At 51.1% G+C, this 21,315-nt stretch overlaps 1 protein-coding gene across 1 annotated transcript; it reads left to right on the top strand.

Annotated features, from left to right (window-relative positions):
* The first annotated feature begins 1,934 nt into the window (after positions 1–1,934).
* LOC137351333 (vascular cell adhesion protein 1-like) lies at positions 1,935–20,989 on the top strand. Its single transcript, XM_068015770.1, has 7 exons — positions 1,935–2,250; positions 11,751–12,029; positions 12,344–12,661; positions 14,558–14,839; positions 16,264–16,536; positions 18,193–18,465; positions 20,955–20,989. The coding sequence occupies exons 1-7, from the start codon at positions 2,193–2,195 to the stop codon at positions 20,987–20,989; spliced, it is 1,518 nt and encodes a 505-aa protein (XP_067871871.1). The 5' UTR covers positions 1,935–2,192.
* Positions 20,990–21,315: the final 326 nt, after the last annotated feature.

Here is a 21,315-nt window from a genome sequence, read left to right as displayed (position 1 = left end):
CAACCTGCCCCCTGATCTTGTGTGGAGGAAAATTCCTTCTTCAGAGGATTTGAACGTTACTATGTACACGCTCAGCAAGCCACCTAAGCTAGAATCCTTTGTGCTGCTCTACCACCTCCTTCTCAAGCCTATCTCGTGATTGTTACAGCATCACTTGTACAGTGGGAGGGGTCTCTCTCATTGTCTTTGGTATTAACTTCTTGCATCCTTTATACTACATCCACCTGATGCACCAAAACTCTGATCACCCCCGACCGCAAATGCCCCACTTCGAACTCATACACCCTCCCCCACTCACGCTCAAACCCCACACACTTATCGGGCACCCTCCTTCGTAGATGGAGATGTGAGATAGACACCTTCATCCTGCTGAGCCACAGCGCACAGGGTGATAAATGTGCAGAGTAGATTTATATAATGGTTTTCAAAGTAACAATGGATAGGGGAAGCACAGCTGATCTATTATATCATGTTGGGGACAAGACTCTAATCCTCTCAATTGACAGGCTTTTACAGTCAGTGAGTGATGATGACCTCCCCTCAGCCAACAACAACAACTTGCTTTTATATAACACCTTTAGCATAGTATAAGGTTCCAAGGTGCTTCACAGGAACAATCATCAAACAAAATTTGACACTGAGCCACAAGGAGATAATAAGGCAAGTGACCAAAATGTTGGGCAGAGAAGTAGGTTTTAAGGGGCATCATGAAAGGAGGAGCAGAGGTAGAAAGGTTTAGGGAGAGAATTCCAGAACTTAGGGCCTTGGTAGCTGAAGGAGCAATGTAAATCAGGGTGCTCGAGAGACCAGAGGAGCGCAGAGATCTCAAGTTGTAGGGATGGAGGAAGTTAGAGATAGGGAGGGGTGAGGCCATGGAGGGATGTGATAACCAGGCAGAAATTTTTTTAAATCGAGGTGGTGCTAACTATGAGCCTCCATCGGTGAGAGATCACGGGTGATGGGTGAACGGAACTTGGTTCAGATACGGGCAGCAGTAGTTTAAGTTTATATCGAGTGGAAGACGGGGCGCTCACCAAGAGAATATTGAAAAGAAAAATGACAATGCTGCTTTTCCCGATCACTGGACATCGCAAAGTGCTTCAGAGCCAAGGAGTGTAGTCACTTTTGTGATGTAGGAAACACAGCAGCCAATTTGCACGCAGCAAGCTCCCACAAACAGCAATGTGATGATGACCAGATCATCCGGGCAGGATACCAGGAAGAATTCTCCTGCTCTTTCCTCAAGAGAGTGCCGTGGAACCTTATGCATCTACCCAAGCAGACAGATGGGGCCTCAGTTTAGCATCACATCCCAAAGGCAGCACCTCCAACAGTGCAGCACTGGAGTGTCTGCCTTGATTTTTGAGCTCAAGCCCTGGAATGGGACATGAACCCAGAATCATATGATTTAGAGACACAAGTGCTGCCAACTGAGCCACAACTCTCACTGGCATAGTATTGGAAAGTAAAGTCTACAGGTAACATACATGAGGGATTTTAGCAGCAGGGGTGGAGTTGGGCAATGGTAGGCAATGTCAGAAAGCAATTTTCACACAAAGGGCAGTGGAAATCTGGAGTTCTTGGACACCACAAAACTATTGAGGCTGGAAGTCGAGTGAAATTTTCAGAACTGAGATTGATAGATATTTGTTAGGCAAGGGTATTTAAGGGTCGTGGAATCAAGGTGGTTCTATGGAGTTAAGAATACAGATCAGCAATGATCTAATTAAATGGCAAATTGGGTTTGAGGAACTGAAGTGACCTCCTCTTGTCCTAATGACCATTTCTTAAACCACAGCCTCAAACAAACTCTGCACAAATGGAAGGTGGGGAGTTTGTGTCCAAAGCAGCTGAACGTGCTGAAGGAGAAGCAACCTATAAGAGACTCCATGAGGAGCCAGGATATAACTGGCAGATGTAAGATCCATCCCTTTTCCTTATGGGAAGAGGGGGATCTTCACAGCCTGTGAATTATTGCAGCTTGTAGTTCTGAGAGAAAGAATCTGGAGGACTGAGCCCCACAGGAAGTACACAATCTATTATAAAACAACTCAAATTTATAGAGAAGCCTCGCAGAGCCAGTAGGCTTATGGCCAACCTGGATGTCAATATTCTAGAGTGAATTTAACTTAAATGGTTTAAATCAGGAGTTTTTTTTTTAAATAATTGGAATTCTGAAGAGAAGGGACAAGATGTGGGGAAAAGTCTCTTTCCTGATTGTTACTTTATCTGTACTGATCCAAGATCCTGGTAGGTACTTTTAATTTTCTTTTTTGATTTAAAATCTTTATTCTGAACCAAAATATTAACAATCTATTTTTCTATGTGAATTGACTTAAAGGCACAAGGCAACTTAACGAAAGAGTTTTAAAGTTAGAGAAGAAAATGTGTTTGAGTTTTAATTTTTGCAAGAAAATATTCAAATACATTGCTTTGAAATATATTCTGCAATCCTATTAAATTATGTCAGTTATAGCATCTGCATGTTTTGGGTGCCCTTTTACAGTGTAGATTTGGGTTGTCCAACAGACAGCCCGCAGGCCAGAGTCCAGCTTGCCGTATTCTTTGAAGTTGTGAAGAGGACATAAGGGGTCTGCGAAGGTATATAGATAGGTTTAGTGAGTGGGAAAAGATTTGGCAGATGGAGTAATATGTGGGTAAGTGTGTGCTTGTCCACTTTGTCTGGAAAATTATAAAAACACCATATTATTTAAATGGAGAGATTGCAGAACTCCGATGCAAAGGGATCTGGGTGTCCTTGTACACAAGTTAGTATGCAGGTACAGCAAGTGATTAAGAAGGCAAATGTAATTATTGCAAGGAGAATGGAATATAAAATAGATGTTTTGCTACAGCTGTACAGGGCATTGGTGAGACCACGTGTAGAGTATTGTGTACAGTTTTGGTCTCACTTAAAGGATATAATTGCATTGGAAGCAGTTCGGAGAAGGTTCATTTGACTGATTCCTGGGGTGAGAAGGTTATCTAATGAGGAAAGGTTGAGTCTGTATTCGTTGGAGTTTAGAAGGATGAGAGGTGATCTGATTGAATCATAATCGACCCTGAGGGGACTTGACAGGGTGGATGTTGAAAGGATGTTTCCCCTTGTGCGAGAGACTAAAACTAAGGGGCACAGTTTAAAAATGAGGTTTCCCATTTAAGACTGAGATGAGAATTTTTTTTCTGAGGGTCCTGAGTTTGTGGAACTCTCTTCCCCAAAGAGCGGTGGAGGCAGGGTCATTGAATGTTTTTAAGGCAGAGGTAGACAGATTCTTGACAAACAAGGGAGTCAAAGGGTTTCGGGGGTAGGCAGGAAAGTGGAGTTGAGTCCTCAAACAGAACAGCCATGATATTCTAGAATGGCGGAGCAGGCTTAAGGGGCCGAATGTCCTACTCCTAGTTTGTGTGTTCGATCCAGCCCACCAATTCGGTGTTGTCAATTGGTGCTGATGGGGGCGGGTGGAGGTGAGAATGTGCAGGGGATGGGTGGGGGGACGGTGGTAATGAGAATGCTGAGACGGGTGGGCGGGGGGTCGGTGGTAATGAGAATGCTGAGACGGGTGGGCGGGGGGTCGGTGGTAATGAGAATGCTGAGACGGGTGGGCGGGGGGTCGGTGGTAATGAGAATGCTGAGACGGGTGGGCGGGGGGTCGGTGGTAATGAGAATGCTGAGACGGGTGGGCGGGGGGTCGGTGGTAATGAGAATGCTGAGACGGGTGGGGGGACAGTGGTAATGAGAATACTGAGACGGGTGGGCGGGGGGACGGTGGTAATGAGAATACTGAGACAAGGGAGGTGAGAACAATGTTTTGATTGATAGTCTTTCTGAAATTTGCTCACTGGCCCCTTATGTAGGACAATAATTGTAATGTGGCCCCGCACGTGAAAAGGTTGGACACTAGGATGACACCAGGGATGGAAAACTCTACCAATGAGGGGACTTGAATTTTGATAGAGTGTGTATGTTTTCCATTGGTTGGGGAGTCAGTGACAAGAGGATTATCAATTTAAAACTGTGAGGCGAGAGATTACAGAAAATGTATTTACTCAAGTTTTTGGAACATGGAATGCTTTGCTTCTGTGGGTGGTTGAGATAGAGACCATTGCTGCTTTTGAAGGAAAATTGTGAAATATTTGAAGCAGACTACATTACAGGGCTATGGGGAGAGACGAGGGCAATGGGACCAGCTTTGGAAAATTCTAGCTAGCAAAGAGCAGCCATGTCATGAACGGCCTCCTGCTGTGCTCAAAACTTCCCTGGTTCTGTGGATTCATATTTCTGATAAATAAGCTCACGATAATTGCATGCAAATAAACCCGAACAAACTTCCTCTCCTTTAATAAACCAACAAGGCTACATGTGAACACTGCAAAGATGTTAAATGCAGAGTAAAGCTCCCTCTACACTGTCCACATCAAACACTCCCAGGACAGGTACAGCACGGGGGTTAGATACAGAGTAAAGTTCCCTCTGCACTGTCCCCCATCAAACACTCCCCAGGACAGGTACAGCACGGGGGTTAGAAAAAAAGAAAAAAAAAAAAAAACGGGGGTTAGATACAGAGTAAAGCTAAAAAAAAAACGGGGGACAACTTTCTACTGTCTTCACATGGGAGAAGCAAATTTTTGTGATGCTCCATTTTTGTAAATAAAACGAACTTGCCAATAAAAAAAAACAGGGGTTAGATACAGAGTAAAGCTCCCTCTACACTGTCCCCATCAAACACTTCCAGGACAGGTACAGCACAGGGGTTGGCTGCTTCCTAATTGGGATGCCAAAGTGCATCAACGAGGTGCAGCTGACTGCTGCAGTCAGTTGCTGGAGGTGCTGCTGGAGAAGGAATGCTGAGGAGAAACTGCAAAAACTTTGAACAACTTTTGCTGCAGAGGAGGAAAGACTTTTGGAATAAGCTTGTATTTCGAGGTGGGTGTTGAGCACCAGACTCTTATTTCATTTGGACTGTTGTGGGAGGTGGAAGAGGCCGGAACAACAAGTGGGTGGAGCTGTGCCGTTGCACTAAAGTTGCAGGGAAGCTCCCTCCCCACCCCAATTGCCCAGCCTGAGTCAGCTGAAGCTGCCCGGCTAATATTCTTTCTTTTGGGCCTCCTTATCTCGAGAGACAATGGATACGCGCCTGGAGGTGGTCAGTGGTTTGTGATATGGAGTGACCTCTCCATGGCGCATGCCTGGGCAAATTTATGGAGGTTGAGAGTTGCCCAGTCGTCAAAACCCCCCTCTCGGCCTTTCTGGTGGGGTCCAAAGGAGTGCAGGACACGACGTTTGGCACCAGTATGGCTGCAGGAACTGCCGGAAACATGCCAAAGGTGACACATGACCGCCTACGGGGTTCCGCTCCGGATTTTCTGTTAGGGTTTACTCCCTTAGCCTTGGTCTCTCCCGAGACGCCCACAAGGCAGTGGGGTTGTTGGGGCCCCTACACAGGTGTAGGATGGTGCCGGTGGGAGGAGGGGATGCAAGGGGGAGGGGTAGAGGGAGGGGGTGGGGGGGGGGGTGCAGGGGAAGGGGGTGCGGGGTGAAGATGGTGCGAGGGGGGGGCGGGCTGGACCCGGCTAATATACAGAAGGGGATAAATAGTGCCTGGGCAGCTTCAGCTGACCCAGGTGAAGACGCCTCCCCCAACCAGAAGACCGGAATACCAAGTGTGCTGGCAGAGACTGTTTCAAGTGTGCTGTGTGCACCACCTCCAGAAAGGAAAAGAAAGTCATCCCTTCCAGTCTGTCTTTCCCTCTGCTCTATTCCCTCAGCCTCTCCCCTAACCTGTTGTTTGTTTGTTTTGTGCATCTTAAAGTTATTTTCAAGCCTACAATTGGGGGTGGGTTTAGCTCTCAGACCCATGGCAAGCCCTTCATCACAGGTGGCGGGGCCCTCTACTACCTATGCAGCTGCAGCCTCTGTGGTTGCCCACGTGGCCCCGTCACCCTTTAAATTAATAACATCCAGCCATGGGGTGAAGAGCTATCCCCATCCCAACATGTCCATTGAGGCCTGTGTGAAGGCAATGGCCGAGGTTATCGGCCCCTCGGCCATTGTTGCGGCCTCAAAGATGTATGGGAAGGCTGTGTTTTTTCTAAAGACCGAGTGGGCCGTGTCCGTGGCCCTGAGTAAGGGGCTCAGTGTGGGGGGGACCTTCCTGCCTGTGGATCCTCTGGGGGCCACTGCGCAGCGGATATTGTTGTCCAATGTCCCGCCCTTCATTCCCAGTGAGCTCCTCCTCCCCCACCTGCACCATCTGGGGGAGGTGAGGTCGGGGATCACCCCAGTCCCGCTCGGTCTTCGGGCTAACAGCCTCCGGAATGTCTACTCCTTCCGCCGCCAGCTATTTATGCAGCTGGCGCGGGAGGAGGTCTCGGAGGGCCAATTTAATGTGGATTTCCAGAGGACGGCCTACCGCGTCTTTTGGACCTCGGACGGGGCGCGGTGCCACATCTGCAAGGGCGTGGGGCATGTTCGTAAGAACTGCTCCAACCTCCCGGCTGCCAGCTCCACCTCGGCGGCCCAGGGTGGTTCCACAGCACCTCCTCCCACTCCCCCCACACATCCAACGGAGGCTGTAGTTTTCACAGCCTTCAGCAGGGAAGGGAGTGCCCGTCCGAGTGGAACGAAGACGCGGAGGCAAAAGAAACATCAAGAGGTGCGTCCCCTGGACACATTGAAACAACCTGAGCCTGAGCTCAGCCCAAAGCCTGTTCTCACGGAATCCACCTGTCCTAGGGCTGGGCTCAGGCCTAGGGTGACTAAAAAAAAAAGGAGGGTGCGGAGGCCTCTGATGACATGGAGGTCTCTGAGCCTCTGCGCCCTAGTGGGAAAAAGAGGAGAAGGCACCCCTCCACAGAGGTAACGAGGGGCCCTGAGGTGCAGGGTCCATCTGTTGGAGGGGAGCTGTCTCCTGTTTTGGGTCCTCAGGTTCCCCTTACCACCACCACCAACATCAAGGCTGCAAAGTCTGAGCAGGAGCTCCCTATTCCTCAGGATGGAGGAGAGGGGGAGACACCTGTACATGTGGCCCCTCCGGGGGAAGCCAGTGGAGCCCTGCTTGTGATGGGGGAGCCTGGGGACGCCGCCCATTCTGCCACTGCCACTGGGTCGGGTGCCCTGAGTAGAGGGGAGGGCGGGGTCCCAAAGGGTCGGCCCTCCCAGCCGGAGTCCACCACCAACCAGGAGACACCCGACCCGGTTATAACCGAGAATGCTGCCCCATCTGCTGGGTCTGTGGGTGCTGGCGGAGCGGGAGATGGCCTCCTCTCTCCGCCTCAAGTCTCGGCTCCAGCTGGATTTCCGGAGTCGGGTACTTCTGTCTCCCTTGGACCACTCATTGGCCTGGGGACGGAGGTGGAGGGGGGTCCTGAGCTGCTGGCGCCCACAGGCTCCAGTTTCACAATAGAAACCAGAGAGGACTCCTCCACCATCGATCCTATGGGTGGGATCGTGACGGCGGGATCAGCTGGCGCGGCCGGGACGTCCGCCCCACAATGTGTGGTGGATGTGTCGGCCGCTGGCGGTGACGACCCGGAGGAGGATGGGGATTCGGTGTGGGGCAAGGAGGATGACCTTGATTCCATCGCCAGTGAGGTGGTGGAGTCCCTCGTGCCTCCCACCGAATCTCCTCTCATCCCCACGGCGGAACTCCGGGATTTCCTCGCAGCTTGCAGGGGTTGCTGCGATAAAGTTCAGCTGGCCCTCGGCCGTTGGTCGAATCTGGCGCTGATCATACAGTCCGTCCGTGCCGCCCTGAAGAAAGCGGGCAAGCACGCGGGCGTGAAACTGGTTTAGAGGCGCTGTTTTAATGTGTTCCTCAATGGGTTGCTGGGGGAGTGGAAGGCCAGGTACACTTCCACTCCCTCCTCACAGTGAGCTGTTGGTGATGGGTTTTAAGTACTTTTGACATGAAGATAACCATAGCCAGCCTCGACATCAACGGCAGCAGGGGGTCTCACCGCAGATTTCACAATCTCTCAGTCCTCAGGGAAGGGAGATACGCGGTGAGCTTTCTGCAGGAAACCCACACCGTTCCGGGAGACGAAGCCACCTGGCTCCTGGAATGGCAGGATGGGGTCTACATGAGTCACCTCACCCCTATTTCTATTGGGGTGGCTATCTTGTTGGCCCCGACTTTTCAGCCGGAGATCTTGGGGGTCAAGGAGCTAGTGCCGGGCCGCTTGCTCCACCTCGCCGTTCGCCTGGGTAGCGTGCCGCTCCACTTTGTGAACGTGTACGCGCCCAGGCCCGGCGCGTTGCAAGCGTGCTTCTTTGAAGAAGTGTCCGCTCTCTTGAGCTCCATTGATAGCGGCGAGTGCATCATCCTCGGGGGGTATTTTAACTGCACCCTCGAGGTGGGGGATCATTCCGGTCCCCAGCGCGGCCAAGCGTCGGTGGAGAAGTTGAGGGGACTGATCAGCTCCCTTAACTTGGTGGACGTCTGGCAGAATCTCCATCCTGACTCCAGCGCCTTCACGTGGAGGTCTGGAGGAGGAGGGTCCCGAATCGACCGCCTCTACATTTCGCAGGCGTACGTCTCCCGTGTCTCGGCGGCCTCCATGTGGCTGGTGCCGTGCTCGGACCACCACCTGGTGTGGGCGGAGTTCACTCTGCCACGCACGCGGGCGGGGTCCGCGTACTGGCACTTTGACAACCGGCTGCTGGAGGACGTGCGATTTCGGGACTCGTTCTGTCGATTCTGGGCCGACTGGAGAAGGAAGCAGGGGGGCTTCCCCTCCTTGAGGCTATGGTGGGATGTGGGCAAGACTCACATCCGCGTCTTCTGTCAGGAGTACGCGAAGGGGTCGACCAAGAGGCGGGAAGCCGAGATCGGACGCCTAGAGAGGGAGGTGCTCGACTTGGAGTCCCGCCTCGGTCATGCCATCGCGGACCCAGCCCTGTGGCAGGCGTACAAAGAGAAAAAGGGCGCGCTGAGGGACCTGCAGCTCATAGGGTCCCGAGGCGCGTACGTGAGGTCGCGGATCCAGATCCTGGAAGATTTGGACCGCGCCTCACCCTTCTTCTACTCGCTGGAAAAATGGCGGGGGGTCCGTAAGCAGCTCGTTGAGCTGCTGGCCGACGGCGGATCCTCCATCACGGATCCGGAGGGAATGGGCCTCCTGGTCCGTACTTATTACAGTGCGTTGTTCTCTCCGGATCCGTCCAGCGAGGATGCGCGCAGAGTTTTGTGGGAGGACCTGCTGCAGGTCAGCCCGGAGAGCGCCGAAGAATTGGAGGCTCCGCTTACGTGGCGGAGCTGACTGGCGCCCTCCACCAGCCCTCGAGGGGCAAATCCCCAGGGCTGGATGGGTTGACCGTGGAGTTCCTCAGGGCATTCTGGGATGTCCTGGGGGACGATTTCGCGCGGGTCCTGGGGGAGATGCCCCTTTCATGGCGCAGGGCGGTCATCGTCCTGCTGCCAAAGAGGGGCGATCTCCGCCTGCTTAAAAACTGGCATCCGGTCTCCCTCCTCAGCACGGATTATAAGATCTTTGCCCGGGCTATGTCTACCCGCCTGGGCTCCGTGCTGGCCCACATGATCCACCCTGACCAGTCCTACACGGTCCCGGGCCGGTCCATCCAGGACAACATCCACCTGGTCCGGGACCTGATCCATCTTTCCCAGAGGACTGGTCAGTCGGTCGCCTTTCTCTCCCTCGATCAGGAGAAGGCGTTCGACAGGGTGGATCACGAATACCTTTTCGGGACTCTGCGCGCTTTCGGACTCGGGCCGCATTTCGTGGCCCGGGTCTGACTTTTATACGCCGCCGCAGAGTGTCTAGTCAAAGTTAATGGGTCCTTGACGGCGCCCCTTCGCTTTGGGAAAGGATTGCGTCAGGGATGCCCCATGTCCGGCCAATTGTATACCATCTGCGTGGAGCCCTTCCTGTGCCTGCTTCGCAGGAGGTTGACGGGATTGGCTCTGCGCGAGCCGGCCATGCGGGTTGTCCTATCGGCTTACCCGATGATGTGCTCCTCGCGGTCACAGATCCTGTTTACTTGCGGAGGATGCGCATCTGCCAGCAGACTTTTTCTGCCGCGTCCTCCACGAGGATCAATTGGGAGAAATGTTCCGGACTCCTGGTGGGTCAGTGGCGGGTGGACTCCCTGCCGGAGGAGATGACACCTTTTGCGTGGAGCACCACGCACCTCCTCTATCTGGGAGTCCACCTTGGCCCCGCTGAGGAAGCCTGGCCGGCAAACTGGCAGGAGTTGGAGGCGAAAGTCATTGCTCGGCTGGGGCGCTGGACAGGACTGCTCCGAGTGCTTTCCTGCAGGGGCCAAGCGCTGGTCATAAACCAACTGGTGGCCTCCATGTTGTGGTACCGGTTGGTCACTTTGGCCCCGCCCCCTGCATTTGCCAACAAGATCCAGAAGAAACTCGTCGATTTCTTCTGGGGCAAGAGGAAACACTGGGTCTCTGACGCGGTCCTGAGTCTCCCGATCGAGGAGGGCGGCCAGTTGCTGGTGTGCGTCCGCACCCAGTCTGCGACTCTCCGCCTTCGGACCCTGCAGAGATACCTGTACGTCAAGCGTCCTCCTGGATGGTGTGCGCTGGCGACGTATTTTTTCTGCCAGTGTCACTGCCTTCAAGACGACACGCAGCTCCCGGTGGAGTCCGTTAGTCGCGCTTCTCTGAGGGAGTTGCCTGTCTTTTACTGGGATCTATTCCGAGTCTGGAACATGGTCGCCTCCAGTCAGGGTGCTCCCCCACCGGCGGAGATGAGTGCCTCGGCTGTCCGGGCGCAGGAGTAGCCGAAACCCCCGGGACGCCCCTCACTGCGGGTGGCGAGGGGACTCGAGTGCGGAATGCTCCCGACCGAGCTGAACCCCGTTCGGCCAGAACTGCTCATCAGACCCAGGCCCCGAAACCCTCCTCAGGAGCCGGTCCAGCACAACCAGAGCCGCCTCTCAGAAAGGCCCTCCGTGCCATTCCAATCGGCATGGAGGGGTTTCCTGTACGGGCTGCTCCTGCACACTTTCCACTTCCTCGCCCTCGTCAGCCGGCCCGACACGCCCTGGCGGTCCGCGTTGCCATCTGGTGGCGAGGGGAAACCCTGATGGAGGTCTCTCTACACGGGAGTCTTCCCTCTTTACATCGGGGACCTGGGGTGGACGGTGCTGCACAGAGCAGTCCCGTGCAATAGACTTTTAAGTAGGTTCATGGATTCCCAGGCCGCCTGTACTTTCTGTGGCCTGGACGAGTCCGTGTTTCACATATATACGAAGTGTGCGAGGTTGCAGCCCCTATTTGAGTATCTGAAGGGGCTGCTCCTCAAGTTCTGGCTGCACTTCAGCCCCACGCTCCTGATCTTTGGGCACCCGGTGCGGAGGGGCTTGGGCCGGGAGGAGGATCTCCTCATCGGTCTGCTCCTGGTTCTGGCCAAGGTGGCAATTCACAGGTCCAGGCTGCGGGCCGTCGGGGGGTCCGTCCTCCCCGATTGCCTGCCCCTCTTCCGCGGTTATGTTCGCGCCCGGGTGTCCCTGGAGAAGGAGCATGCGGTGTCTGCCGGTACGCTTGAGGCCTTCCGCAGCCGGTGGGCACCGCTGGGACTGGAGTGCATTGTCAACGCCGAGAATGGCATTTTAATTTGAGTTTTGTTTTGTTTCTGGTTTTAATAAAGGAAAAAAAAAACGGGGGTTAAATACAGAGTAAAGATCCCTCTACACTGTCCCCATCAAACACTCCCAGCACCATTTTTCAAGTGTTCGATGGTTTATTGGCTAAGCTCAATATGTTTTTTCTCTCCAGTCCTTGTGACAGTGAGTGAAGAGATTCTGCTCATTTTCCCGGAAGCCCCTGTTGTAAAGAGCGGAGAGGCGGTGGAGTTAACATGTGTGTCTCAGTGTCCGAGTGGCCGGCCAAGATGGGAGAAAACCATCGACTTAGCACCGGGAAAAGAGATTCCTTCCCACTCCAAGACGCTTCTACGAATCGACAAGGTGCTGGAGGCGTATGAGGCGGATTATAAATGCACCATCACCTGTGCAGGAAAATTCTCCAGCAAGGAGGTCTTTCTAACAGTTTACTGTAAGTGAGAGCGCTCGGGAAATGAAAAACAACCGTGCGAAGTCTCTTGGGGGCAGAAATTCGTATGGCTCGTTACACCCCTGCCCTTTATACACCATTAAAGAAAGATTTTGGGTCAGAGAGACAGGAGGAAACAGAGAGACAGATCGAAGGCAAGAGACAGGGGGAGAGAGAGAGTCAATATTGCAGATATATTTGAACAGAGACAGACTGGAGAGAGATGCAGAAACAGGTAGAGAGAGAATGGAGGGGAGGGCAATACAGACTAGAGCAATCTAATTGCAGAGGTGTATAAAGTCTGCCTTTTCTTTCAGCCTTCCCACACAGTCCCAAAGTGGAATTGCAGTCACTCAATCCTGTGTCTGGGCAAACTATCACCCTGCAATGTTCAGCACGGGATCTTTATCCTTGTCACAACATAAATGTCCTTTGGTATCACAACTTTGAGGTGTTCGAGACTCAGAAAGCAGAACCGATTTGGAACTCTGGTTTGACGTGTAACGTAATCTCTCGAGTAAACTACAAGACCAGCACCAGGAGCAGAGACCTCACGTTCACCTGTCAGCTTCGCTTGGGTCTGAACTCCGTGGGATTCAGGGAGCAGAACAGCTCATTGGAGCTGCATCTTTACAGTGAGTGCCCATTGTTTGCACGGACGCACCTTTGCGAGTTAAATTCCAAAACTGGGGGCATAAATACGTGATAGTTCATGAATCCAATAGGGAAATAAATTGATTTCAAAATGCTTTGAAAGGAAACTAGAGTGCATGAGAGAAACGGGAATAGAGAGAGATAAGATGAGGCAAATGAAATGGTAGGGCGGAGACTCCTGTGGGGTATAATCACCAGCACAGCCTGGTTGGGTCAAATGGCCTGTTTCTGTGCAATTCTAGTCTCTGGTTTGAGGTTTTTAAGGCAATTAAAGGATTCGATTGGGTATTGTGTCCAGTTCTGGACACTGCACTTCAGGAAGAATGTCCAGACTTTGGAGAGAGTGCAGAGGATTTTTAAAAAATATTCATTCACTGGATGAGTGTGTTGCTGGCAAGGACATCATTTTTTGCCCAACCCTAATTTCCCTGGCAAAGGTGGTGAGAATGATACTGGGGTGGGGGGGGTGGGGGGGAGGGGGAAGAACTTTAGTTAGTGGAGAGACTGGAGAAGTTGGAGTTCTTCTAAGAGCAGAGCAGGTCAAGAGATTTGATAGAGGTGCTCAAAATCAGGAAGAGTTTTGGTAGAATATATATTTCCAGTGGCAGGAGCGTCAGTAACCAGAGGGCACAGATCTAAGATAATTGGCAAAAGAACCAGAGGTGACATGCGAAAACCCGAGTGAGTTGTTGTGATCTGGAATGCACTGTCTGAAAGGGCAGTGGAAGAAGATTCAATAATAACTTTCAAACAGGAATTGGATAAATACTTGAAAAGGAAACACTTACAGGGGTATGGGAAAGAGGGGAGGAAATGGGACTGCTCTATCAATTAGCAGGTACAGTTGTGACGAGCCAGCTGACCTCCATTATCATTCGATGATTTCATAAAGAGAAACTAGTTCCTCTGGTGGGGGGAGTTCAGAACAAGGGGGCAGAACCTCAAAATTCGAGCCAGGCCGTTCAGGGGTGATGTCAGGAAGCACTTCTTCACACAAAGGGGAGTGGAAATCTGGAACTCTCTTCCCCCAAAAAGCTGTTGAGGCTGGAAGTCAACTGAAAATTTCAAAACTGCGACTGATAGATCTTTGTTAGCCAAGGGAAATAAGGGATATGGAAGCAAGGAAGTGGATGGAGTTAAGATACAAATCAGCCATGATCTAATTGAATGGCAGACTAGGTTTGAGGTGCTGGGTGGCCTATTCCTGTCCCTATGTTACAAGGTTGAATTTGTTAACAATAATGAGTGGCTTTCATGGACTAAAGTGATTTTATGAAACTTAGTCTTCAGCAACTCAGGGGTCCTCTTGCAAACACCACCTTGCTGTAGTCACAATGAAACTGGTTCCCGAATTGTCACATTGGAAGAGTGTATTCAAATTTTCTACTCCAAGCTGATGCAGCTTTGGCAGTACAGCAGTGTAGTGGTTCTGTTGCTGAAGCAGTAACCCAGAGAATGTCAGTTCAAATAAAAACAGTAAATGCTGGAAATACTCAGGAGGTCTGGCAGCATCTGTGGCAAAAGACACCCAGACACTATTTGAAGAAGAGCAGGGGAGTTCTCCCCAAGGCCTGATGCAGGGCATGGAGGTGCCCGGGACCCATCTCAGGGTGAGGACTCAGATTTGAATTCCCGGCCTCATTGAGCATTTCCTGTCAGTGACACCAGAGGCTTTAAAAGGGGTCCCTGATGGTGAAATGACTTTAAAGGTGTTGTTTGAGGCCCTCCCCACCGCCCCATCGTCCCATTTCGAAAAGACTCCTGTCACTTTCCTTTGATATGGATCTCCTCTGTGAACTTGTCTTATTTTGTATTCATGTTTTTAATCATGTCACTTTGATATCTCACGGTTGAAATAGTCTCTTTGTTAAATACAGATGGGCTACACAATATCTGGATAGAACCAACTCACACTGTGAAAAGAGTAGGAGATCTGCTGTCAATCTCCTGCAGTGCGGATGGTGACCCTCTTCCCACAATCACCTGGAGGAAGGTTGGCTCAGGCACCAGGACCACTCAGCATTGGAACATCACCGGTGCACACGGCCGTTCAACGCTGTTTATTCATGAGCTGCGAGCCCAGGATGGAGGAGTTTACATCTGTAAAATCAGCAGTGGTGCAAATAGTACTGACCGTCAGAGCTCAGTAGAAGTTTGGTGTGAGCATCTCTACACTTTTTACAAAATATTTAAGTGAATTGCACAGAACGGAAGGAGGCCATTTTGGCCCCTGGTGCCTGTGCTGGCTCTTTGAAACAGTTATCCAAATAGTACCGCTCCCCTGCTCTTTCCCCAAAGCCCTGCAAATGTGTTCCTCCTCGAGTATTTATCCGAATCTCTTTTGAAAGTTACTTCTTTGGGAACCACTAACCAATTTGGCATGCAGAGGACTCCCAGTGCAGAATGAAGGCACGCTGCATGCCATACTGGATTCTTCAGCACTCCTTAAAAGGGCACTGCTTTGCAGATGTTGAATAAATCAATTTGTTTAACATGTGAAACAGGGATTTTGCTTGGAAGCAGAGGATGGCATGGGATCGGGAGAAACCCCAAGATTAGGGATAGAACAGGCGTCACAAAATGGAGGACCTGGGTCGCTGAGTTAAATGGCCAATTCCTGTTGATGCTTCCATGTAGGATTTCTGGAACAAGAGGTTCCCTTTGTAGCCAATAGAACAGAACAGAATCGAGCACTGAGGGGTCTATCTACTGAATTCACCCCAACACTTACCTAGGGGTTGCCAACTCTGCTGGGGTGTATCCTGGAGTTTTCATCACTGGATCTCCCATCTCCAACTGCCCCACCCAGTCGAGCAGCCTTCTCCTCCCCCATCCTCCAATATTTTTAAAACTAATTTCCTACATTGCAACAGCGACTGTCCCAAAGTTGTGAAAGTTGCTATAGAAATGCAAGTTCGTTCTTTAATAAATGAAATTGTTCAAAGGCTCTCACTTGCAGCAGTTTCTTGGAGATTAATCTTTAATTTCTGGAGACTGCAGGACAATCCTGGAGGGTTGGCAACTCAAACCCACATAGAGACTAAAAATGGACAGTTCAGTTTTCCAGACAGATTTCACATGCCATCGACAAAAGTTTCAATGAGAAACGGGCGGCACAGTGGCGCAGTGGTTAGCACCGCAGCCTCACAGCTCCAGCGACTCGGGTTCGATTCTGCGGAGTTTGCAAGTTCTCCCTGTGACCGTGTGGGTTTCTGCCGGGTGCTCCGGTTTCCTCCCACAGCCAAAGACTTGCAGGTTGATGGGTAAATTGGCCATTGTAAATTGCCCCTCGTATAGGTAGGTGGTAGGGGAATTGAGGAAAGGTGGGGATATACGAAGGTAATGGGATTAATGCAGGATTAGTATAAATGGGTGATTGATGGTCAGCACAGACTCGGTGGGCCGAAGGGCCTGTTTCAGTGCTGAATCTCTAAATTTAAAAAAACAAGGTGAGGTGGTGAGTCAGAAACCAATGTCGATCAGTGAGCACACAGCGGGTGATATGTGAGCAAGACTTGTTGTGAGTTAGGATACAGGGAAGCAGAGGTTTTGGATGAGTTGCAGTTTGTTTCCTGATTTCCAGATGGTCCCCGGAATGTTTCCATAGACGGTGGGGGCAGTGCCAGGGACAGCGAGGCGCTGGCGTTAACCTGCCATGGAGACGCCAACCCTGAACCCAACATCACCTGGAGGAGAACAGACCCCAGTGCGCAGCGAAGGTGGAACATCTCCCGATCAAGGGGGGAGTCAGAGCTGAGAATCGACTCTCTCAGACCGGACGACCACGGGATTTATGAGTGTGTCGTGGAGAATAAATTGGGTGAAGTGCGACTGACAGCTCAGGTCGATGTGGAATGTGAGTATCTCTTTTCTGTATGTCTCAAGCTTATAAAAGGAGCTTCATAAACCCAGGAGGGTGGGTCTTACACACAGGATAAGGCACAGGTCAGAGCGTGTTACAATTCACACAGTTCTGATACAGAGTCTATACAGAATCATGCAGCACAGAGGGAGGCCATTTGGCCCCGTGTGCTTGTGCTGGCTCTTTGAAAGAGCTTTCCAATTGGTCCCTCTTCTTTCCCCATGGCCTGTTTTTCCTTTGAGTATTTATCCAATTCCCTTTCCAAAGTTACTCCTGCAGGAGCACTCCCAGTGCGGAATGAGGGCCTGCTGCACCCTTCAGCACTCCTTAAAAGGACATTGCATGATCCCATTTCCAGATTGCTGCTTTGCAGATGTTGGATCAGTCGACCTGTTTAAATGTGAAGTGGGGATTTATCTCGGAGGGAGATGATGGGATGGGATCGGGAGAAGCCCCAGGATTTGGAATAGAACAGACACACCTGCTACAAAATGGAAGACCTGGGTCGCTGAGTTAAATGGCCGACTCCTGTTGATGCTTCCTGTAGGATTTCTGGCACAAGAGGTTCCCTTTGTAACCAATAGCAGAACAGAATCGAGCACTGAGGAATCTATCTACTGAATTCATCCCAACGCTTACTCAGGGGTTGCCAACTCTGCTGGGGTGTATCCTGGAGGTTTCATCACTGGATCTCCCATCTCCAACTGCCCCACCCAGTCGAGCAGCCTTCTCCCCCACCCGTCCCCAAGTATTTTTTATAAGTAATGTCCTACGTTACATCAGAGACTGCACATTAAATGTACTTCATTGGCTGGGATGTCCTGAGGTTATGAAAGTTGCTATAGAAATGTAAGTCTTTCTATTTATAATAAATCAAATTGCTCAAAAATGTAAAAACACACAATGGGGAGAATTTTAACCTATAAAAACAGGTGGGGGTGGGTTAAAAGCTGAAAATTCTGTTTCTGGGCCCAAACCCACCTCCAGCCTGCCCATTTCCAGCTTTCACATTTTATTTGTTTGTGGGATGTGAGGGTCAATGGCGAGGCTGGCATTTGTTGCCCATCCATAATTGCCCCTGAGAAGGTGGTGCTGATCCACCTTTGTGAACTGCTGCAGTCCGTGAGATGCAGGTTTACAGGTCTTGGTGGATTCAGGAGGTGAGTGTCATCGCACATTGCTACTTCCTTGACCCAGGTGCCTCCCTCATCCGACCCCTCCCCCACAACCATTCCCCCCCCCTCCTTTCCCCCCACCGAGTCCTGAGTTCCCTCTAAATTGTAATTCCCCTCCCTCAGACCCCCCGACCTCTCCTATGGGATCAGCAGCTCAGAGTTGTCCCCCTCCTCACCCCCAATCGACCTGTGTTCACCAACCAATGCCCCCCCCCCCCCCCCCCCCCCCCCCAGTCTCCGATCATTCTGGGGTCCAGGAGGGAACTGCTCAGTGACATTGTAGACACGATGTGGGTGAATCCCAGACTGCAGGTTTCCCGTGACCTTCTGGCTGACCTGCTCTGTGCAGGTCAGGTAAATAAAAATTCCCCACAATTTTTTAAAATGTCCCTATCTATGGTTTTTCTCCGCGGGTGCCCAGGATACGGGACAGCAGAGGTTTTGGATGAGTTGCAGTTTGTTTCCTGATTTCCAGATGGTCCCCGGAATGTTTCCATAGACGGTGGGGGCAGTGCCAGGGACAGCGAGGCGCTGGCGTTAACCTGCTGTGGAGATGCCAACCCTGAACCCAACATCACCTGGAGGAGAACAGACCCCAGTGCGCTGCGAAGGTGGAACATCTCCCGATCAAGGGGGGAGTCGGAGCTGAGAATCGACTCTCTCAGACCGGACGACCACGGGATTTATGAGTGTGTCGTGGAGAATAAATTGGGTGAAGTGCGACTGACAGCTCAGGTCGATGTGGAATGTGAGTATCTCTTTTCTGTATGTCTCAAGCTTATAAAAGGAGCTTCATAAACCCAGGAGGGTGGGTCTTACACACAGGATAAGGCACAGGGCAGAGCGTGTTACAGTTCACACAGTTCTGATACAGAGTCTATACAGAATCATAGAACAAAGAAAGAAAGAACAAAGAAAATTACAGCACAGGAACAGGCCCTTCGGCCCTCCACGCCTGCGCCGATCCAGATCCTCTATCTAAACATGTTGCCTATTTTCTAGGGGTCTGTATCATACAGCACAGAGGGAGGCCATTTGGCCCTGTGTGCTTGTGCTGGCTCTTTGAAAGAGCTTTCCAATTAGTCCCTTTTCCCCTGCTCTTTCCCCACAGCCCTGCAAATGTTTCCTTTTCAAGTATTTGTCGAATTCCCTGTTGAAAGTTACTATTGAATCTGCTTCCACTGCCCTTTCAGGCAGCGCATTCCAGATCACAACAACTCACTGCATTTAAAAAAAAAGCTCTCCTCATCTCCCCTCTGGTTCTTAAATCTGTCCTCGGGTTACTGACCCTCCCCCCACTCTGTCCAAACTCGAAACCATTAACACTGTTGAGCTTGCTGTGCAATTCCAGCATTCCCTGTGTCTGGCACTAGGTGGGGCTGTTCTACACCAAATGCTCACTAATGGCTGAAATCTCACTTTTTTTTATTTCCAAAATATACTTTATTCATAAAATTCTGTAAAAAAAAAAATTACAATACAGTTCAAAACCGTACCCAGTCAACAATACAAAGTGCAAAGGAAATCAGTTTCCTTCAATACAGGAGTGAGTTGCCTCACAACCCTTCCATTTAATTTTACATGCCATGTACATTTTGCAGCAAACCCATATTTGGTATATACAACCCGAAGAGTTTCCCATGGGTCTAGCCCCTCAGTTCAGCTTGGTGGGGGGACCTTACACAGTGGTCTTTCCCCATTGAGCCTTTGCTGCGGCTGCCCCAAGCTTTAGTGCGTCCCTCAGCACATAGTCCTGGACCTTGGAATGTGCCGGTCTGCAACATTCGGCCATGGTTAACTCTTTGCGCTGGAAGACCAGCAAGTTTCGGGCAGACCAAAGAGCATCTTTCACCGAATTGATCGTCCTCCAGCAGCAGTTGATGTTTATCTCGGTGTGCGTCCCTGGGAACAGCCCGTAGAGCACAGACTCCTGTGTTACAGAGCTGCTTGGGATGAACCTCGACAAAAACCACTGCATCTCTTTCCACACCTGCTTTGCAAAGACACATTCCAGGAGGAGGTGGGCAACCGTCTCTTCCCCAGCACAGCCCCCGCGAGGGTATTGTGCGGAGGGGGTGAGACTCCGGGCATGCAGAAAATATCTGACAGGGAATGCTCTTCTCACCACCAGCCAAGCTACATCTTGGTGCTTGTTTGAAAGTTCTGGTGATGAGGCATTCCGCCAAATGACTTTGACGGTCTGCTCAGGGAAACATCCGACAGGATCCACCATCTCCTTTTCCCGTAGGGCCTTGAGGACATTCCGTGCAGACCACTGCCTGATGGATTGGTGGTCAAAGGTGTTTTTCCGCAGAAACTTTCCCACGAAGGATAGGTGGTACGGCACGGTCCAACTGGATGAAGCGTACCGCGGCAGGTTCTCACCCACAATGGAGAGAGATCGCTGCTCCCACATGTTCAGATTATGGTGTATCCTGGCTACTCGCTCCTTCCAGGTTTTGGTGCACACCCCGGCCCTTCCGAACCATATCCCCAGCACCTTCAGGTAGTCTGACCTGACGGTGAAGGGGACAAAGGATCGGTCAGCCCAGTTCCCAAAGAACATGGCCTCACTGTTGCCGTGGTTAACTTTGGCTCCCGAGGCCAGTTCGAACTGGTCGCAGATGCTCATCAGTCTGCAAACGGACAGTGGATCTGAGCAGAAGATGGCGACGTCCTCCATGTACAGGGAGGTTTTAACCTGAGTGCCTCCACTGCCTGGGATTGTCACCCCTCTGATGCTCGCTTCCTTCCTAATAGACTCAGCAAAGGGTTCAATACAGCAAACAAACAAGACAGGGGAGAGAGGACAGCCCTGTCTGACTCCAGATTGGATCGGGAAACTTTGATTTCCACCCATTGATTAAGACTGGGCTACTTATGTCTGTGTAGAGCAGTTTGATCCAATTACAGATTCCCTCCCCAAACCCCATTTTGGAGAGCACATCCATTATGTATATGTGCGATATCCTGTCAAAAGCCTTCTCCTGGTCCAGGCTGATGAGGCAGGTGTCCACCCTCCTGTCCCGTACATAGGCGATCGTATCCCTGAGTAGCTCGAGACTATCAGAGATCTTCCTGCCGGGTAGAGTACAGGTCTGATCAGGGTGGATCACCAACTCCAGAGCAGACTTGACCCGACTGGTGACGACTTTGGACAGAATCTTGTAGTCAACATTAAGCAGTGAGATGGGCCGCCAATTTCTGATTTCTGTCCTCTCCCCCTTCTGCTTGTAGATGAGGGTGATGATGCCTTTTCTCATGGATTCTGACACTAATGGCTGAAATATCACCAAAGTAGCAGAGCCTTGCGGAAATGAGACGACAGTCAATGAGCACAGTGTGTGCGGAGTGAATGCACATTAGATTGAGAGTGAGTGCAGAGTGGATTTGAAGTGAATGTGGAGGAAGTGTGGAGCAGATGCAGAGTGAATGGGAACCTTTGCAAGGAGTCAGGAGGGGCAATCAAAGACAAAAACAAAAGACAGTAAGGGGAATAAGAAAAGTGATGGGCAGAGAAATCAAGGGCCAGAATCAAACAGGGCCACAGTGAAAAATAGTGGGAAGGGGACAAGTAATGTTAAAAAGACAAGCCTTA

This window comes from Heterodontus francisci, chromosome 36 (assembly GCF_036365525.1).
Source record: "Heterodontus francisci isolate sHetFra1 chromosome 36, sHetFra1.hap1, whole genome shotgun sequence".
Taxonomy (NCBI): Eukaryota; Metazoa; Chordata; class Chondrichthyes; order Heterodontiformes; family Heterodontidae; genus Heterodontus; species Heterodontus francisci.
The sequence above is the reverse complement of the archived record's forward strand: the minus strand, read 5'-3'. Positions and strand labels throughout refer to the sequence as shown.